The sequence below is a fragment of the Thalia democratica genome, chromosome 2 (assembly GCF_965202585.1).
Source record: "Thalia democratica chromosome 2, ktThaDemo2.hap1.1, whole genome shotgun sequence".
Taxonomy (NCBI): Eukaryota; Metazoa; Chordata; class Thaliacea; order Salpida; family Salpidae; genus Thalia; species Thalia democratica.
In genome coordinates this window covers 58,152,702-58,171,697 of record NC_139166.1, presented here as the reverse complement: position 1 = coordinate 58,171,697, position 18,996 = coordinate 58,152,702, and the positions used below count along the sequence as shown (strand labels likewise).

General features: G+C 27.4%; 1 protein-coding gene across 1 annotated transcript in view; it reads right to left on the bottom strand.

Annotated features, from left to right (window-relative positions):
- Positions 1-12,618: 12,618 nt before the first annotated feature.
- LOC145849632 (ADAMTS-like protein 1) overlaps positions 12,619-18,996 on the bottom strand; it is a 43,679-nt gene continuing 37,301 nt past the window's right edge. Inside the window, exons 23-33 of the mRNA XM_082954621.1 lie at positions 18,366-18,475; positions 17,962-18,088; positions 17,463-17,748; positions 16,687-16,943; positions 15,941-16,123; positions 15,336-15,464; positions 15,048-15,263; positions 14,544-14,727; positions 13,594-13,801; positions 13,279-13,397; positions 12,619-13,107 (exon numbers count right to left, since the gene is read on the bottom strand). Coding sequence (XP_082810747.1) covers positions 12,867-13,107; positions 13,279-13,397; positions 13,594-13,801; positions 14,544-14,727; positions 15,048-15,263; positions 15,336-15,464; positions 15,941-16,123; positions 16,687-16,943; positions 17,463-17,748; positions 17,962-18,088; positions 18,366-18,475 — 2,060 coding nt within the window. The 3' untranslated portion in view covers positions 12,619-12,866. The remainder of the gene's footprint in view (positions 13,108-13,278; positions 13,398-13,593; positions 13,802-14,543; positions 14,728-15,047; positions 15,264-15,335; positions 15,465-15,940; positions 16,124-16,686; positions 16,944-17,462; positions 17,749-17,961; positions 18,089-18,365; positions 18,476-18,996) is intronic.

Sequence of the window (18,996 nt, the reverse complement as noted above, 5' to 3'; positions counted from 1 at the left end):
TTTGACAGCAGTTTAATACTTTTACAACCGTTTCAAATTCTTAATAAATATAAATATTGTTTATATCATAAAATAAATCGTTAACAGTAGCAGTAACTTTTACTTGAGGAGAATATTTAATAATTTTGCTAAGAAACTAAAATCTTAGTTTGAGCATTAAAGATTAATTAATAAATTTCTAATTTTCTGCTCAAACGCTAGTGTATAGTGTTTTAATGAAGTAAAGGAAAATATTACTCACCCTTACCTGCTAATCTAAAACTGCTTTATGTTGGCCGTTGCGATATCTACTTTTAGAAAGACCCTTGTATTTTAGATTCATTTGGCTCTTAAAGTATTATAAAAACTTGCTCTCAGATCTAAACCAGGTATTTTTAGAGTTGATGTTTTAAATTAGTAGAGGTAAATGTTGGTGTAGACCAGGGTTTCCCAAAGTGGGCCAAGTGGCCCCCTTGGGGGCCATTTGAGCAAGTCAGGGGGCCATAAGCCGTAAAGGGGCCAAAGGGGGGGGGGGGCCATGACTAGAAAAGGGGCCATAAGGGAGCCTTTTCAATTTTTGGCCGTCTTTGAAAATTACGTAAATTTTTGCAACAGCAATTTTAGAATTTTAGTTTTTGGCCCTGAGTTTAGATTTAAAATCCACTTTGTGTAAGTTTATTCTAGAAATAGCTTTAGTGCTTAGGTCAGATAACTCAATGTAAAGTTCAATCTTATGCCAATTTTATTTACAGTATATGTTTACTTTACAGTTTCAACCAATTAAATTATGAAATTTACAGTCTAAAGATGTTGCTTAAAACAAAGTTAAACATCAGCTGCTCAGTTTTTAAGTAATTTAAAACAGTTCAGTTTTATAAGGTAATGTGAATTATTAGATTATTAGCTTATCTGATATAGAGAGATAGTTATTTGTGTATCAAAACTGCAACTCCTACTTGATTCAACATGCCAACCAGGCAATCTCATCAAATGTATTTCAAGTATCAGGGTTGCCACTCGGTCAGGAAAAGTCAGGAAATCAGGAAAAGTCAGGAAAAATTTAGAAAAATTACAAAAGTCAGGAAAAGTCAGGAAAAAATGGGGGGTTTTGAAAAAAAGTCAGGAAAAGTCAGGAAATTTGATTAAAAAAAAAAGTCAGATTTTGTCAGTTAAAATTTACAAAATTCCTTCTTATCCAAAGCCTTCAAGTGGTAAAAGTTAATTAAAAGTCCTTTAGAGTCAGAAAAAAATTCCAAAATTTTCCTAGAAATTTACAAAAATATTTAATTTTATTTCCAATGCCTTCAGCTGGTATAAATTAGTAAAATATCCTTTAATAAACTGCAAAATGTTCCTTATATGTCGTTTGTTTATCTAGATACATTTATGCTAGGATTTGCTAAAAAAATGTTTCTTTTTTCAGACAAGCTGTGTTTATAAGGTAATAATACAAGTATTTTGCTGATAGGGCTGTTTATTACAAACATCAATCATACACATATGGTTTAAATGATGTACTGGAAGTTTGATGATTGAATTCAGCAAAAAACTATTGTTTATAACCTGTATTAAAGTTAGATTGAAAGCTTTATATAGTTTTAAGTGTTAGATTATGTATTTTAGAATATGTTTAATTTAAGAGCTTGATTTAGAAAAGTCAGGAAAATTTTGGTAAAAAGTCAGGAAAAAGTCAGGAAAAAGTCAGGAAAAGTCAGGAAAATTTTCTTAGCTTGATGAGTGGCAACCATGAAGTATGTTTTCATATATTTATACACATGTTTTAGCAAACAATATTTTATTAAAACTAGTTGTATTTAAAGTTATTTTAAATTTACAATATGATGAATCAGCAAAAAAAAAAAGTTGTTTTTCATGTTATTTTTTATTTTATCTATTAAAGCTTTATTCTTTGATTAATTTCTAATATGTATGGGTAAAGTGGGATAGGGATAAGGGTAAAAAAACAATAAAGCTTTAAAAAAGTGTATCGATTCTGTAAATATGCATATCAGACTGACCTTTAAGTATACTATTCATTAAATTTTAAATTGTAAGTTCTTAGAATTTTTAATAACTAACATAAAACATAACTTTTCAAAATTCAATAATGTAAACAACTTTTTTTTTAAATGTAGATTCTTACTTAAACTAATATAGATTTTTTTTTATGGTTGACCCTATAAGTTATAAAATTGTAACTTTCTAGCATATTGCTAGTAAAACTATTATATTTTTATAAATAAATGTTGTGTACGTTGGTTTAACTTTTATATTAAACCAAACCACATTTAAAAATAATTTTTAGTTACCTTAAAAATTAAGTAGTAGGGTACCATTCTTAACTACCACTCTTATTAAATATTTCCAATAAACTCTGACTAACTCTTTTTTTGGTTAGTATGAACCATTTATTATTCTTACACATGTTGCCTTGAGCTTATTTTTTGTACAATTTAAACTTAAGATAATTAAGACTTAAAAAAAAAGTCAAAAGTTGTTTACAAAATTAATGGTGTGAAGTTCATTACCAAAATGTTTTTCTCCACACTAATCCATTGACCTTAGTTGTAAGTGTTCACATTTTTCTTTCTTACTAATCTTCATCTATTTTTTAAATCTTTACAATAAACTTTGTATATACTTGTTAGTAATGTTAAAAGTGCTAATAACCTATTTTATCTATTACCAGTTATAAATGAGATTTTTTTCAAATTATTTAAAGTATATATGAAATAATATAATAAAAAAAACTTAATAATATTTGAAAAGGTTTAAATTTTTTATCACTGAAACCTTGTAAAAAATATAAGAGTTTATTTCCACCTTTTTTTTATTTAATTAATCTCTTTACTTTACAGTAAATTTGAGCAATATTTTAAAGTTTAGTCAAATAAGTATATACATTTTTTTTAAACAAGTCATATGGTGAAATTGAATGTTTTTTAATTACTTCTCAGTTTACTTACATTACACTTAACATTTTACATACAGGGTTGCTAAATACTTGGTACACTCAGAATAAATCAGGATATTTTGAAACTTTTGAAAATCTAAGAATGACTCAGGACAGCTTAGGATAACTCAGGGTTTTTTCTAACTCAGACTGACTTAGGATAAGTTTAAATAGAATAATAGACTGAACTATTATTTTGAATTATTGAAAAAGATTTAAGATGCCATTCTCAAATTATAATATTTTTTGGAAAAGTAAAGTTGCTCTTGTAAACTTATAAATTACCCATGGATTGCTCTTTTTATTCTTCATACAAAATTGTTTAAAACTTTTCAAGATATGGCTAAAATAAATTTTAAATTATAGTATTTTTTGAAAATAGTAAAAAAAAAAGAACCAGACCCAAATAACAAGTATGTTCAAAAGAAGTGTACACAAAACATTGATGACGGTGTATTAACTTTATATTACCTGTCTTTAATAATTGCAAAACAAGGGTTACCTCACACCATTGGGGAAAAAGCATTTATTCCAGCCATAAGAACAGTACTTGAAAAAGTTCTACATATCAAAAACATCAGCAATGTTCTACGCATAATGCCATTGAGTAACAACACAGTTAAACGACGCATTGATGAAATGGGAGAATGTGTAGAAAAAAAACTAATTACATTGATGTGTACCAACTTATTTTCCATACAAGTTGACGAGTCTACTTTGTCTGGAAATAAGTGTCTACTTCTTTTATGTGTACGAATGGTAGTTGGTGACAAAACCTATGAAGAATTAGCTATATCTCAGCTAATGGAAACCCACAGCACAGGCCAACCTGTTTTTAATAAGATCAAAAACTATTTTTAATCTAATAAAATACCTTTAGAAAACATCATAGGTATTGCAACAGATGGTGCTCCCTCCATGGTTGGTAGGCATGTTGGATTAATCACGTTTTTTAAAAAGGTTAATCCTAATTTATTTACAATTCATTGTGTATTCCATAGGCAACATTTAGTAGCTAAAAAATTAAGTAATCATCTACACACCTCATTGAATTTAGTTATTAAAGCTGTGAACAAAATTAAAAGACATGGTTTGCAAACTCGTTTGTTTAAAGAGCTTTGCAATGTCAATGAGGAGGAGTTTGACAACTTAATCATACACACTGAAGTCCGATGGTTATCAAAAGGAAACTGCTTGGAAAGGTTCTTAGCAGTTTTTGATACAGTAATTGAATTTTTTTCTACAAAAAACAGTGAGTTATCAATTAAACTGCAAGAAAGAAAAATTGACATAGCATACTTGTCTGACCTCTAAGGAAAATTTAATGTTCTGAACAAACTCCTACAAGGAAAAAATTTAAATATCATAAAAGTCAAGGCTAGTCTAACCAGCTTTACAAACAAACTGGAACTGTTTGAAAGAAACTTTAAAAAAGATCAATTCTGCCAGTTTTCAAGCTTAGAAAACTTAAAACATCAGCTAAGTAAAGATGAGGTATAAATTTATACATCCCACTTAAAAGAGCTAAAACTTGATATAGTTCACAGATTTAAAGATATATTTCAATTAAATGTTCCAAATTGGATAGTAAGCCCCTTTGAAGCAAGTCTTGATGAAGTAAAAGTTGAATTACAAGAAAAGTTCATCGAACTAGTTGCTGGTCCTGAGCTTAAAGTAAAGTTTTTGCGATTTGGGTATGAAAGTTTTTGGTTGCAAGAAAAAGTTAGACAAGAATATCCAGATATTTGGGAGGAAATAAGTCTTTTATTCATTGCATTTCCTTCTAGCTATGTAGTTGAAAAAGCTTTTAGCTCAGTTATAAATGTCTTAAATAAAAGATCAAACTTAGACATATCCAAAGGAGGAGACTTGAGGTTGTATCTAACTGAATTAAAACCTAACATAGAGAAGTTAGCCAGTAGTCATCAAGCTCATCCTTCACATTGAATGGTAGGAGCAGACTAAACTTACTGTAAGTTTTTTTTAATACAAGAATTAGTAAATGTTTTTATTCGAAATAGATGTTTCTAGTGTACATTTATAAAAAAGTTTTACATATAATTTTGCAGTTTGATATTGTTATATTTATAGTATTTAAAATAAGCTTTTCCAATATACCTATGAACAAAAAGAATTAACTATATGAGCTCCTTTTTTTTTATTAGCTTAAAATATTTCAATCTGGTTTAAAAAAGTTACAGCATAGTTGTCTAAAAATTATAAAAATGTTAATATATACAGAGAGATTTGTCATTATATATATAACATTGATTAAAGTATTCTAATCAAGCAAACATTTTTTTGATTTTATAACACATTACTTAGTTTACTGGTTGAAATGTCAAGAGTTTTTTTTTTTTGATTATTTATTTTCAAGTACAAATTAAATCAGATTTTAATTGTTTTTTGACTTATTCAAAAATAATTTTTATATTGATTTTAAATAATTATAGTACTATGCATATATAAGACCACATAGAATGTTTACTTATGAATTTAAATAGAATTGTTTTTTTACAGTTTTAGTTCAGCTTTTATTTAACTAGTATGGTTGCCACACAATCAGACCACCTCAAATGTTTTGAAATTAAAAAATTATCTCCAGCTGGTTTGAACTCAAAAGTTTTATTTTAAATTTTCTTATTTGTCACATTTTTTCTTATTTTTATACTTTTAAGCATTTCTTTTTCAAATTTTGGCTGTTAGTTTTTTTTTAAAATAATGACCAGGCCAGTTTTTAATCAGTCGTGATAATTTTACTTTATTTTCAAGAGTGGCAACCCTCACTTAATTAAGACCAGTTTTTTTCTTGTTAAGTTATCTTAATTAGGTATTTAAAATAGCTAGATTTATAAACTAAGTACAAATTCAACAGTCTTTAGCAAGCGAACTAGCCACATCAACTAGTCTACAGCAACGTAACTAGACAATCCAGCAATCAACACCCTAACAAGCAGTTTGCCTATCCAGAGAAAAGTGTCATCTAATTTTATAACTCAATTATGTTTTATGTTTGTTAAATAAACTAATAATTTCATTGTCCTGGACAAGACGTTAAACTGTATCCAAGTAGTGTACAACGCGATTACCGAAAGGTTTTTTCAAATACTAGTACATTGGACTAAGTATTTTTGAGTTCTTTTTTTTCATTCCACAGAATATTAATTTCTTTGCAATTTTTATGTTACAACCATTAAAAATATCAAAATGTTTTTGATTAACATTTCATTTTCTAAATTTGATATATAAGGTACGAACTAAATTATTTAATTTGTTGCAACTAACATTTACAAAGACATTTCAAATTAATAAATTGTATTTATTCCAAGTTTTTATTGTGATAGAGTAGCTTTTATTTAAACAACATTTTTGTTACTATGAAAATTATTTATTACAACCAGATGTAATGTCAGCGTTAGAAGCGAATTAAGAATTTGAATGAGTCACCTTAAAAATAAAAATAGAGTCTTTTAGTAACAGTGGTATTACGCTGAACTTATTAGAATGCACCTATTCGTTTTTAAACGAATAAAAAGAGTGAACAATATAATTTTGTGAAGCCATATTGTAGGGGGGCCATAGCCTTTTAAATTTACTCGAAGGGGGCCATTAGAAAAAAAGTTTGGGAAACCCTGGTGTAGACTGTAGACAAACTTAATTTATGATAAAATTGTTTTCTTATACCTCAATATAAGCTTACACTAAGTTTTTAATCGGCTACTGTTTCTTATTTTCACTACTATTTTCAGTGCGTTAATATCGTTTGAGTCTAAACACTTGGGGTTGGGTTTCACATAAAAAGCTTTTTATTAACAATGTACTTTTAGGCTCTTCAACTGAGGCTATCATTTATTTTTTTTATTTGAGCTGCTTATGCGAATGAAAAATAAAAAGGGAGTGAGCAGTATTTCTTCTAAATAAAAGCACTAACCGATAATAATAATTGATTTTTAATTTTTTACTTAAATAATATCAAAAAATGAACAACTATCAACTACACCTCTGGAGTCTATTTGTATTTTGATGTAAAAAACTCGGAATTTTATCTAAATTCTAATATCTGACACTATTTGTTTAGTTTAGTGTTTCTTGTGTTTAATTTATTGTTTTACAGTAGTTATTACTTATAAGTTTTTCTATAATGTTAAAACTACTTTTCTTATGGTTTGCTTAAATAAATTCAATTTTAAATAAATATTTATCAATTAAGACTTGAAATGAAATAAATCTAATTTTAAAAACATTTTGAAAGCCAACACAAGTACTATAAAAAAATAATTAAGGTGTTTTACTAAAACAGCTCCTTTTAAATTTGTCTTCACGAATGTTGTACAGATTTGTTAAAGTAAGAGTTTTAGTTTTTTTACTTCGAACTTACAAAAATTGAAGATGTAAAACAAAAACAAATTTATGTTAGAAATTCAATTAGGTTTTGTATGTGAATAAAACAGTTGATAAGCAGTTGTATGGCTATAAGTATATATTAGATACTGCATAATTTTTTCTCTAAAATAATAACCAATTCCAACCAAAATTAAAACTTGCAGAACTAATTTTGAAGGCGCTTGATCATAACAAAAAATAACTTGTTTAGTTGTCAAGATGTTTTACTAACAAAAATTTTGTTTTTTTGTCGAAAAATAGTGACACAATTGTTTGTATTCGTTATACATAACTCTTTGCTAGGTACAACATGAACTTTAGATTTGTTTGATGAACTAAAGAATATGTTTAAAAGTTTTGTTAAAACTAGTTTACTTAAGCTATTGACTGCATGTAAGTTATTAAAAAAACATTAAAAATAAATGAATTTTAGATAGTTATTTTGAGATGTTAATTGCGAAAGTAAATGAAAAGATGAAGTTATAAGTTTAATTTTTTCTAAAAAATATTAATTGTTATGAACATCTTCAATTATTTAAAAATAGAAAAGTAACAAATTTCGTCTTTTTTAACCTCGAAAGTTATTTATAAAGTATTTCAATGAAAGTATTTTAATCACATTTAAACGAGTAAAACTTATCTTAATAAATCATATCATCGTAGTTAAAAGCATTAACATTTACAATAAAGCTCTATTTAGCTCAAATTAAGTTAAAGCGATAGTGGTTTTAGAAGTAGGTAATCTTCTACATTGTAAAAACAAGTATATATATTTAGTTTTCCTTTAAAAATTTTTGTAATTTAAAAACTGATAAGCAATAACAATTACGTTAATTTTCAAATTGAAAGGTTGTAAATAACATTATAATCTATAAATAAATTAAAGTATTTAAGTTCTTATTCAAATGAAGTATGAGTAGAAACTGTGTACAAGGCAATTTATGTTGCTCTTGACTCCTGTGCCACTTGTGTAAATTGATAAAAAATTTGAATCTAAATAAGTATAAGAAAGTAATAATTTATCTTAAAAACAAGTTTGATAAGTCTAAAATTTAAAATTTATATAAAATTTTTCGCAGTTCAGAAGTAATTTGCAATTTTTTTTACATTTATTTAATTAAAATTTTAAACTTTTAGGACTTAATCAAAAAGCAGAAGATATTTACAAAAAAAAAAATTCACCACATTTAATGATACTTTTTAAATTATAACAGTTTAAAAATCTTGAAATTTTCAACACATCTTATTTTCTTTTAGCCTCAATTTTACTAAAAATTTAAGCTTTAAACACTAACATTGTTAACTTTATAACTTTTGCAGTTTTTGTGGAACTATAAAAAATCGAACATTTAACGTAGTCAGCAAAAACATCATTAAATTATGCAAACTTTTGTAACATTTAATTGTATGATTTTGAACAAAAGGCTAAAGATATTATCAAAATAAATTTTGAAGTTCATAGCTGTTTGATAGATAAAATCTACATGAGATAAATGTTTACAATCGCTCAAAATGTTTGATCCTGAGACCTGGTACACGAAAAAACCTTTCGGTAATCGAGTCGCACACTACTTTTAACGTCTTGTAAATGACAAGTTAGATGTGTTTAATTCGTTTAATTTTTTTTTACGATACTAAAAGTGCTAAAGAGTAGATATATGTCAAAATTATCTCTTAGTAGTACAAGTGCAAAACTAAATATAAATGAATACTAAAAGCTTAGAAAGCAGGGCCGTTTTAAGCTGATAAAGAACAGGCAAATTAAAAAATAAATTGTGTGTTAAAATCAATAAAAAGTTAGCTTAAAAAATAGTTTGTAAATAAAAAATAAATAAACATAAACAACACTTCAGTTTAAGAATAACTAAAATCTGATTAATTGTTCATTAAATCATGAAAAGCAACTTCACTTTTCGTTTCACATTTTCCTCTTAAGATTTATTATTGACTAAAAGTTTTAGAAACTTTTATCTCTTTAAATTTATAAATTTGCTTGCTTTCATTATGAATAATTATGTGCATATAAAGTTTAAAAAAATTAATTTTTTATTGTTTTACTTCTTTGCTTTACACTAGCACATCAACAATTTTTCAAATATAAATTACTAGCATTAGTATAATTATGAGAATTAGCAACATAATTTGATTTAAGTTTGTTAGTTGATAAATGCGTAAGTTTATAAAATATTTATTTTTGTTAGTTAAATGTAAGCGTAGCGATAACCAGGCTAGTAGATTGGTACGTTTCTGCAAATCTGCCTTACGTTGGTGTCTTGCAAGTACAAGCTTTACTTCGAAAACTATATTATTCTAGAGTTTTTAAGAGACGGAAGCACAGTTGCTAAAGTTTTATAGCTATCTATTGCCCTTGTATCAGTTTTATAGGAAGTTTAACGTACAAAACATTTTAATCGTTTAGTGTCGCCCCAGAGTCAAGTTTGACTGTCTTTGACTAGGCACAGTTGCAAGAATTTTATAGCAAATGAATTAGCAAGTTTAATCAGCAAATGATTTAGCTACAGTTAAAAGTTTGTAGTTTTATGAAAGTCAACTTTTTCATAACTAAATATTTAAACTACAGCTTTTGCAACCGAGCAGAACTGATACTGTTTTATAGGTAACTGAAAAATCACTTTCAAAAACTGTTTTTTTATTAAATTACTTATAATTTCAAATTGCAGTAGACTGTCGTTGGATTAATATTTCGTGAACTAGCACAGTCGGTTAACTTTGCAAAATATGACTTCAGATTGCTGCTTAAGTACGCATTTAAAGCAAAAAATCTTATTTAAAATCTATAACTATTTTTAATTTTAAGTTAGGTAAACTATTCTTAATATATATATTACTTTAAATATAATTATTTTTTATTTATTGATTTTTGTTTTTGAACAAGATATACAAGAAGTAATGAAAATATATTGTAAAAATTAAATTATAGTAAACAGTCAAATCAACAAAACTATTCGTTAGTTGCTATATTTAGTGGCTTTTTGTAAATACAATTTCATTAAAAAAGTAATGAATACTTAAAATCTTAAAATAAAAAAAATAAAAAATATACATTCTTAATTTCAAATCTTTATTAAAAACTTACCTCATCAAAAAGCTGTGAAAGATATTGTATTCAATGTTTAGATTATTTTTCATACTAAAGTAGTTTTACTGTAGTTATAATATATATAAACTTTTATAAAACAATTTTTATTTTAATTATTATGTTTAAAACATATCAAAGTCTATACAAAAGTTAGAATTAGTTCACTATTTAAATCATAGCAAATTGAAAGCGTGAATTAAACGTATAAACATTAAAATTTACTTCAAAACAAAAAAGTAAATAAAAGCAATTTTACTTAAATTTAGCTAGTCTTATAATCTTTTTTATTAATCATTATAATAAAAATCAAAACGATTAAAGCTATCAAAAGTACAATGCTTCTATTGGTACTTCTTAAAAATGATTTATAAGAATAGAAGTTAATGCTATTTAACTTTATTTCTAAAAGTTATTTTGTTATTAATTTAGATATAAATTTCAAAAAAAAATCAATATTTTTAAGTTTACCACTGTTTTTACAACGTGCAACTGTTTTGCGATTAGATAGTTTGTAATATTTTTGATTGTTATGTGTAAATGAAAATAAAAGTCAAGCACTAAATAAATTAAAGTTTATGTAAACGTCACGTGATAAAGTTACACGTGACAAGCACGTGTTGTATGTGTTGTTCTTAATCTATTTTATAATAAAATATTTTATTATATGTTTTGATTAAAAAAAAACAAATAAAGATATTTTAACTACTCAAGGAGAAATAATGAATTTGTTCTTTCAAGAATTTATTTTACTAACTAAGTTTCGGTCAAAGACCTCGTCAGTGCTTAAATAAATCTTATTCAAATAAAATATTTTTCAAACTCTAATAAAATATTTTATAATAAAACAGAATATACAAATTGATCTTTTTTAGATCTATTTCAGTCAATATACTTGACTTTTAATATTTTATACATGTATTATAACAAAAATTTACAACCTTATTTATATCATCTTATATAGCGAAGTTCAGCTTAAACGTTGCTAATACAGTAACCTGCAAAATAAATACACACTTAATAGAACTGCCGATACGGTACGCTTTTTTTAGCCTAAAAACGCTATGTTCAAAACACTTATTGTATTTTAGATTTTAAAAATAAACCTAAGACTACTAAATAAAATTATTAAATCATAACATAAGCTATACTGAATAGAATTAAATTTAATTTAAACTAAATTAGCCAGAAAAAGATTATAGACTTAAATGTTGTATATTAAATCCGAATTTTAAACCAAACATACTGCAGTCATTTTATTTAGCAACAATAAAGAACAGGGCAATCTAATCTTTCATACCCCATGTAAAGTTAAGGAACAAAATGATTAGATAAATGAAAATAATGAACACTTCAATTGGCATTTACATATCCAATTATTAATATAAATGTAAAAAACGTATAAAAATAAAACCTAGAGTAAAATTTAGATATACAAAAACAATAAACAGTGCTTTTTGACATTTATTTACTCATGATTGCAACGTAAATGTAAAAAGCGTATAAAAAAGCGAAGTTAACGAAAATAAAGTACATAGCTATTGAATTTTATTACTTATGATTTAAAAGTTTTAAAAGATATTGCTTTAGTAGTCGTTTGTCAACTTCAGTGGTTTTCAACATGTTTGTATAAGGCTTAATGTTAGTAATTATAGACAAAAATTTTCTAGGTACGCATTTTTGCTCTAGGTTCAAAGTGTGTACCTATTTGGCAGGTAATTGTACTTGCAAACAGTAATAATTTAAGTATAACAGCAGTTTGATTTTAGAAAAGTATGAAATAAAACAAAATAAAAACAAAACCTACAATTTTGTGCTATATAAAAACATAAGAAATACTTTAAATAAGAAACAACTTTTTAGGATATAAGCAGTTTATTAGGCAGTGAAATAAAGAATAAAAGTAAAAGAAGACAAAATATGATTTGTTTATATCAAAATAGTATGCTAAACAAGTGAAAAAAAGTTGAATATCTTCAAATCAAAAAGTACTTTTAGATCTACGAAACTAGATATTTTCCTAATTTCATAACTACTGAGATTTAAAGCTAATTTAAATAGCTTATCGTTTGCTTTAATGGAAAAGTTGTTTTAAAAAACAATTGAAGAAACTTAAAAAAAAAGTTTAAGCAGCAGCAAACTAAATAAAAAACACAAGTATATTTCTAAAAGTTAACTATATAATAAGCTAATTAGGACTATAACACCTTTAAAAACTAAAGGCAGTTTATATAAACTTTTATAGTTTAACTTTTATCAGAAAAAAATCCTTAAAATGAATTGTTAAAAATTTCAGAAATTTTTGATGCTTTCATTATTTAAAAGGCTTAAAGTGTCATAACTAAAAACTACCATCTACATTTTCATAAACAAGTCAAGTAAATTAACATAAACAAAATATGCTAATGATATTTCTGGGTCATTCCTATAAAAGAAAATAAAATTAAAAAATATCTAAATTTTTCCCTGCACCCTCACAAGTTTTTCGCTGCAGGGGATTCTGTTGCATGGGGCGGAAACCTGAGGCCGTTTCGTCGCTAGGCAACGCCCCCTGGCGGTCTGCTTTGGCCTGCCCTTGTAGTAGCAGCCAAGAATTCTCGTTTTTATGCCATGGCTGCCGCATGTTGCCGAGCAAACGGACCAGGGACTCGGTCTCCAAACTGGCTGACATCGGATGTTAGGACAGCTTTGTTTCCTGGTGAAAATGCTTTGTTATGACATTTTTAGTTTTTACTTATAAAAATATTGTGTTAACAAGAAAGATGTGAAGTATCTTTCTTGTTAACACAATATACAATGAAATAAACTGGTTTTAATCGTTAATAAATGACGTATTGTTTCTGCAGCTTTATTATTACAAACGTACTTTTCTAGTCTCGGCAGGTTTTTGCAGTGGGACTTTTGGACGATTGTGCCGTTGTTAGCCACGCAGTGGACCTGCCTCAGTTGAATTCCAACTCTGTTTCCGTAACACTTCTTGCTACACTGTTGGTTTGTAACTTAGGTTTCACAAAAAGGTTACTTAGTTCCTTTTTTGATAAAAAAGAAATAACTAAAATACATATAAGATTAATTAACCAGCTTTTTTGAACTTTTATACTGAAGCTGTATCAAAAGTAGAATTCTAAAAAATAGGTGAGTACGATAATTTCAACTCTTCAAAGAAACAACTGAATCTAACCTGTTTCCATGGTTTCGGCTTCCACTCAGGGCACAAGTTACTGAAACAGGTTTCTTTTTGAGGCGGAAGTTGCTGGTTGCTACGGCAACTTTCCATGGCAACCTGACGAACAGTTCCGTCTGACATGAGAACCACAAAGGATATTTTTCTGAATCTTGTTCCATTTCCGCAATCAACTGAACATTTGCTCCATTCGTTTGCGTAATATCTGTAATAACATTTGGTGTTATTACTTTGTTTCTAATAAAGAGGTATTAAACGGTTGTTGTAGTACTTGTTAAAGACTTCAACATAGCAAAAATTTATGTTACTGTTCTTTAAACATAACATTTTTAAATGAAAATACGATAAAAAGTACGCAATAATGTAGTGCATTAATTTTTGTGGTTTTAAAATCTTATTGTATGTATATTTTATGCAATTTGTGAAAAGCCTAAAATTCAAAATTTAAACGTAATGCTTATTGCACAAAAAAATGTAAAAAAAAATTATGAAACAAATTGTAGTTTTAGTTCAAAGTATTCTTTTTACTATAAAAAAATTAAATGCGTTAAAAGTTAAATAAAAGCCAGATATGAATGATTAAAAAGTCAGTACTTGACATTAAAGACCAATTATTTCCTGTAAAATTTTTAAATAACATGTTTGAACTCTACCCGCCTAATCTAGGTTAGAATTTAAATGACCTAAATTCGCCTAAAAAATTTCCAAAATGCTATGATTATTTTTCTAACTTCAATTTTTTTTCATAAATGTTTTTATAGTTCAGTATTTATAAAGGCATAAAGAAATCGCACGTCATTTTATACGTACTCCGCATGTTTATTAAATATTTTTTTCTAGACATAAATAAAACTTGTTTTTATATTGTTTGTAGAACAAAAAATAAAATATTTGTTTGTAATGTACTTGTTTGTATGTTGTTAAAATTAAGTTAAAAAAGTACCAACTGTGGCTGACAGTCTTTTCTGTTGCAGGGCCGGGTTTCAACTTGCGGCTTGGCCACTCCTTTGCAGTACCAATCGTCCACCGTCCTCACTCCGTCTTCTATGCACACCAGCTTGTCAGTGATGGTTCCCGTGTTCCCGCACTTTGCACTGCATTCCGTCAACCCCTCCTTTCGGTACTTGTATACTGAAAACAAATAATAAATTGAGTGCAAGGCAGTTTTGAGGCTTTAGTATTCTTTATGAAACTTTAATTTTTCAATCAAAAACTTCATACTTTTTGTTTTATAAAGCTTTTTCAAAAACTTTTAATGTAACAAACAATATGTATGTTTGTCAGTTATTATGAAAAGTAATATTAACGGTATAAAGCATACCACGAATGTTTAACAGTATCAAGAAAAATTAAAATCAAAAAAAAGTTTGTTTACGTAAAATGATAGTAAAAAATACCTTAAAATACAGTAGATATAGCTTCAAAAATATGAAGCTTAAAAGTAAAATTACTTGTAATTTTCAGTTGAAGACTAGCATCTGCCGATCCTGCTGTGTTTGTTCCCTTGCAAGAGTAATCGCCAACTGAGACGTTGTTGAAATTGTTGATTGAAAGAACTTTGTTGTTGTGCATCATTCTGTATTTTGTCGAACTGTTTGTTGTTTCTATAGCACTTCCTTTGAACATCCATTCTATTCTTAGTTCCGGATACCCAGTTAATGGACAACCTTTATGTGTCATTAACTAAATTATTTATCTTTATTATTTGTTTAATAAGTTTCGTCAATAAAAAAACTTACCCATCATTACAGTAGTGTTCGCTTTAACTCTGTAAATTGGACTACTATAATCGGTTAATAAAAGTTCTGGAAGTCCATTCATTTCGTTTGAGTTTAAAACTACTCCATCATTTGTAATATGAGGCGGATCTGTATATTTTATTTTAAAAAATTTGAAGAAAACTTTAATTATTTTTTTGAAAAATTACTAAAACTTAAAAGTATTTAAATGAACTTTAACTTTAACAGTACTAAAAGAGATGAAATACTCTAGATATATAAGAGATTCTATTTTTTATTTAAGCGTACATTACGTGCTCTTTATAACATAACTATATAATTGAAACTAGTAAAATAAAAGTGAGAGAGAATTTTTAAGTCATAAAAACTTAATTCATATCCAATTACGGTTTAATTTCTGACAAATATTTTTTTTAGTAGAACTGTAATTAGATGTAGCTATTCAAAATTAAAGCTCTAAATAATTTCTTTTTAGAAAATAAATTAGTTTCAGTTTTGATTGGGAAACTAATAAAAACTTATACTTAATAATGGTTTTACTTTACAGTGATTTTAAATATTTCTAAACAGTTACAAGTTTTAAGGCATTTAAAATTTATACTCACCGAAAATTTCTAGTATGGTTGCTTGGTAAGAGCTACCAAAAGGGTTTGTTGCTAAGCAACTGAAATGTCCCGTATCAGCCAAAGTGGTGGGAAATATTTCCAAAGAATTGTCGATTAAAGTTTGCGAGTTTCTTTGAAGACCGTTGACGTCTTTGTTCCATTGAACAAATGGTTCTGGTGAGCCTGTAATGTTTATTTTTAATAATACATGAAACTTGCCATGAAATGTCTTTTAGACCTTCAACAAACTTTGAAATTAATCAATGTTTCTACTCTGTATAAATTTAACAAAACATCACTGATGAAAACATAATGCTATTAAAAATTTAATGTACAAGTTAGATATTAATTTAATTTTAAACTACAAAAGCAGCTGCTCTGGTTGAAATTTTCATTATTTTTCGACATAATGTACAAAATGAAAACTCGTAACATAATACAACTTGCATCATTTTTTATAAAAGATAAACTGGCGGAATTTTTTTAACGGTCAGACTTAAGTTTTGTATTGCTTTGAATTAATTTTTAAATCTTGCAAGTTTTCAGACGTAATTTATTTACGTGAAAGTATGATTTGAGTTATGAGGTTTAGTTTAATCAGAAAGCTTTAAGTTAGTGTAAATTTTAGCATTTTTATGTTTAAAAACATGTACTATACATTAAAAAAAAGAAAGTTATGAGTATAACTTTGAAATAAAAAAGTGAAAAGTCTTAAAAATTAAAAATTAATAATTCACTTTACTAACCTCTAGTTGGGCACCTGATAACAACGCGGGCCCCTAATCTTGCCCTGACATGCGACCCAACTGTCACTGTCAAGTCCATAGACACAAAATCGTCAACATCACTGGTCGTGGACACAACTGTTGGTTTGTTGGTGACAGACAATGAAACCATTCGGCTGTCGTTTCCCCACTGATTGGTTGCCATGCAAACGTAGTTACCAGCGTCTGATGTTTTGGGGTTGAAAATTCTCAGGGATCCATCACCGAGCTTGATCATTCTGTTTTAAGATATATTACTTTCTTTATGTGTTTAACTATGAATTTTTATAAATTAGAACCTATTTCAAGGGGCTACATTACTGTTCAAACTTCGACAACGCTAGTTTTTCAAAAAGATGTAAGAGACCATAACCTCAAAAAGTATTTTAAGTTAAAAAAAGACTTATTTAGTTACAATAGCTCTAATTGATAAAATTATAGTTGTAAACAAATTGAATAATTGTTAAGGGATAAAAATAAAGTAATGAAAACAAACATGCTTTAGTAAACTCTAAAACTGCTTCTAGCCCTCTCTCAAAAATAAAATAATTTAAAACAAATCAAAATGTGCATGTAGGTCTTATTGATTACATTACAACAATAAAAAAAGCATTAACTAAAATGTATAAATCAAAAATCTACAAGTTATAAGAACTTCAGATGTCGAAGTTTGAATTATCAGAAATTGACAAGTTGTGCACCCATTTCAAACAGTGTAAATAAGAATAGAAAAATAGTTTTTACCTAATAAATCAAACCTGTCATTATTTGTAATTTCTTGCCCGTCTTTTATCCATTTCACCTCAATAGGGTATTCCCCTGTAACTTCGCACAAAATGGTCACCCGTCGCGACCCAACGACCACCACCGATCCTCCGACGTTGACTATGACGTCATCTCTGTACTGAAGGGGGTCGATAGTCGGTGCAACATGGATAGATGGCGCCTTTTTCACCCCGTTTTCGTCGGTAGGGGGAGGCGTTGTCGTGACAACCACAGTGGATTTCTTCGAGTCTAACGGAAGGTGTTTTCTTTCTCTGTAGCCTAAATTAAATTTTAATTTAAGAAACAGAATTAAAGTAAAATGCATGTCTTGTTAAATGTGTTTAATGAAACTGAGAGAAACTTGAATTTTTTTTTTCAGATTTTACCAAACTTATTGGGACGTCAGAAAGTAAATCATTTCAAAAGTATAAACAAAAAACTTTATAACTTTTAAAAGTCTAAAAATTCTAATGGCATATTTACTTAAATAACCTAAAAAGTCAGTTTTAGCAGGCACAATATCTTGTAGCTGGACGACTTTGTAGTCGTTGACTATGTGAGGTTTTTTTCTAATTACCTTCTTGTTCACAGCTTTAGTTCCAGCTGCGAGCTTCAGATGCTGCAAATGTTAAAAGTTGAAACGCGAAGTTGTGTGTTACTTGGAATTTTAATACAATTAACTTGTACAATGGAAGTCGCTCGTATGCTAAGAATTTACTGAACAGATATTTAAACTTATTCCGTCGTGTTGTTACAAACTTTCAAAATAAAAAATACCTAATAAATTTTAAAATTAAATTAAAATATTTTATTAGTATTTTGATGGAAATGTTTAATAATTCAATGAAGCTTTTTAAGTTTGTATGTAAATTTTGTAAACGTAAAATGTGACAAACTTTTCTATCGCTGTACTTGGTGATGGATTGTTGAAAAGCTTGACCCCCTTCTTGCAAATGGTTCTCTTTGACTTGCACTAAACCTTTATGAGGTGATCCGCTGGCAGCTCCTAAAGGTTAATTAGATACGAAGTTAATCTTTAAAATTTTTAATTAGTTCCTTTTCGTGTTCTTACACGCGTTGTCATGCAATGTTAAGCTGTCATACGTAAAGCGACACTAGTATTTGCTTTTGGACTACTGCAAACTTTTAAAATGCTAAGCTTTATTATTAATTTCTATTATTAATAGCTTAGAAAAATACTATACAGTTTTTATTTAAAATAAAAATTTTACGGAATGTGAAAAATTTTGCAACCATAAATTTTTCAAATCTTTTGTTGAACTTGTGTTACAAATAAAGTTAATTTTTAAAGCTTTATTAGTCTACAAAGGGTTACGTAATTCAAAAGCTCATTCAAACCATGTTAAGTGCATAAAGAGAGAATTAAAACGTTTTTTATGAACCCGCTTTATAAAGCTCCTTAATTTTTAATTTATAATGCAGTTCTTATTAAAAAATTGTACATCATTTATCAGCATATAAATCACGTTGTTGATTAAAAAATTAAGTTTGAGAAATTGCTGTTTA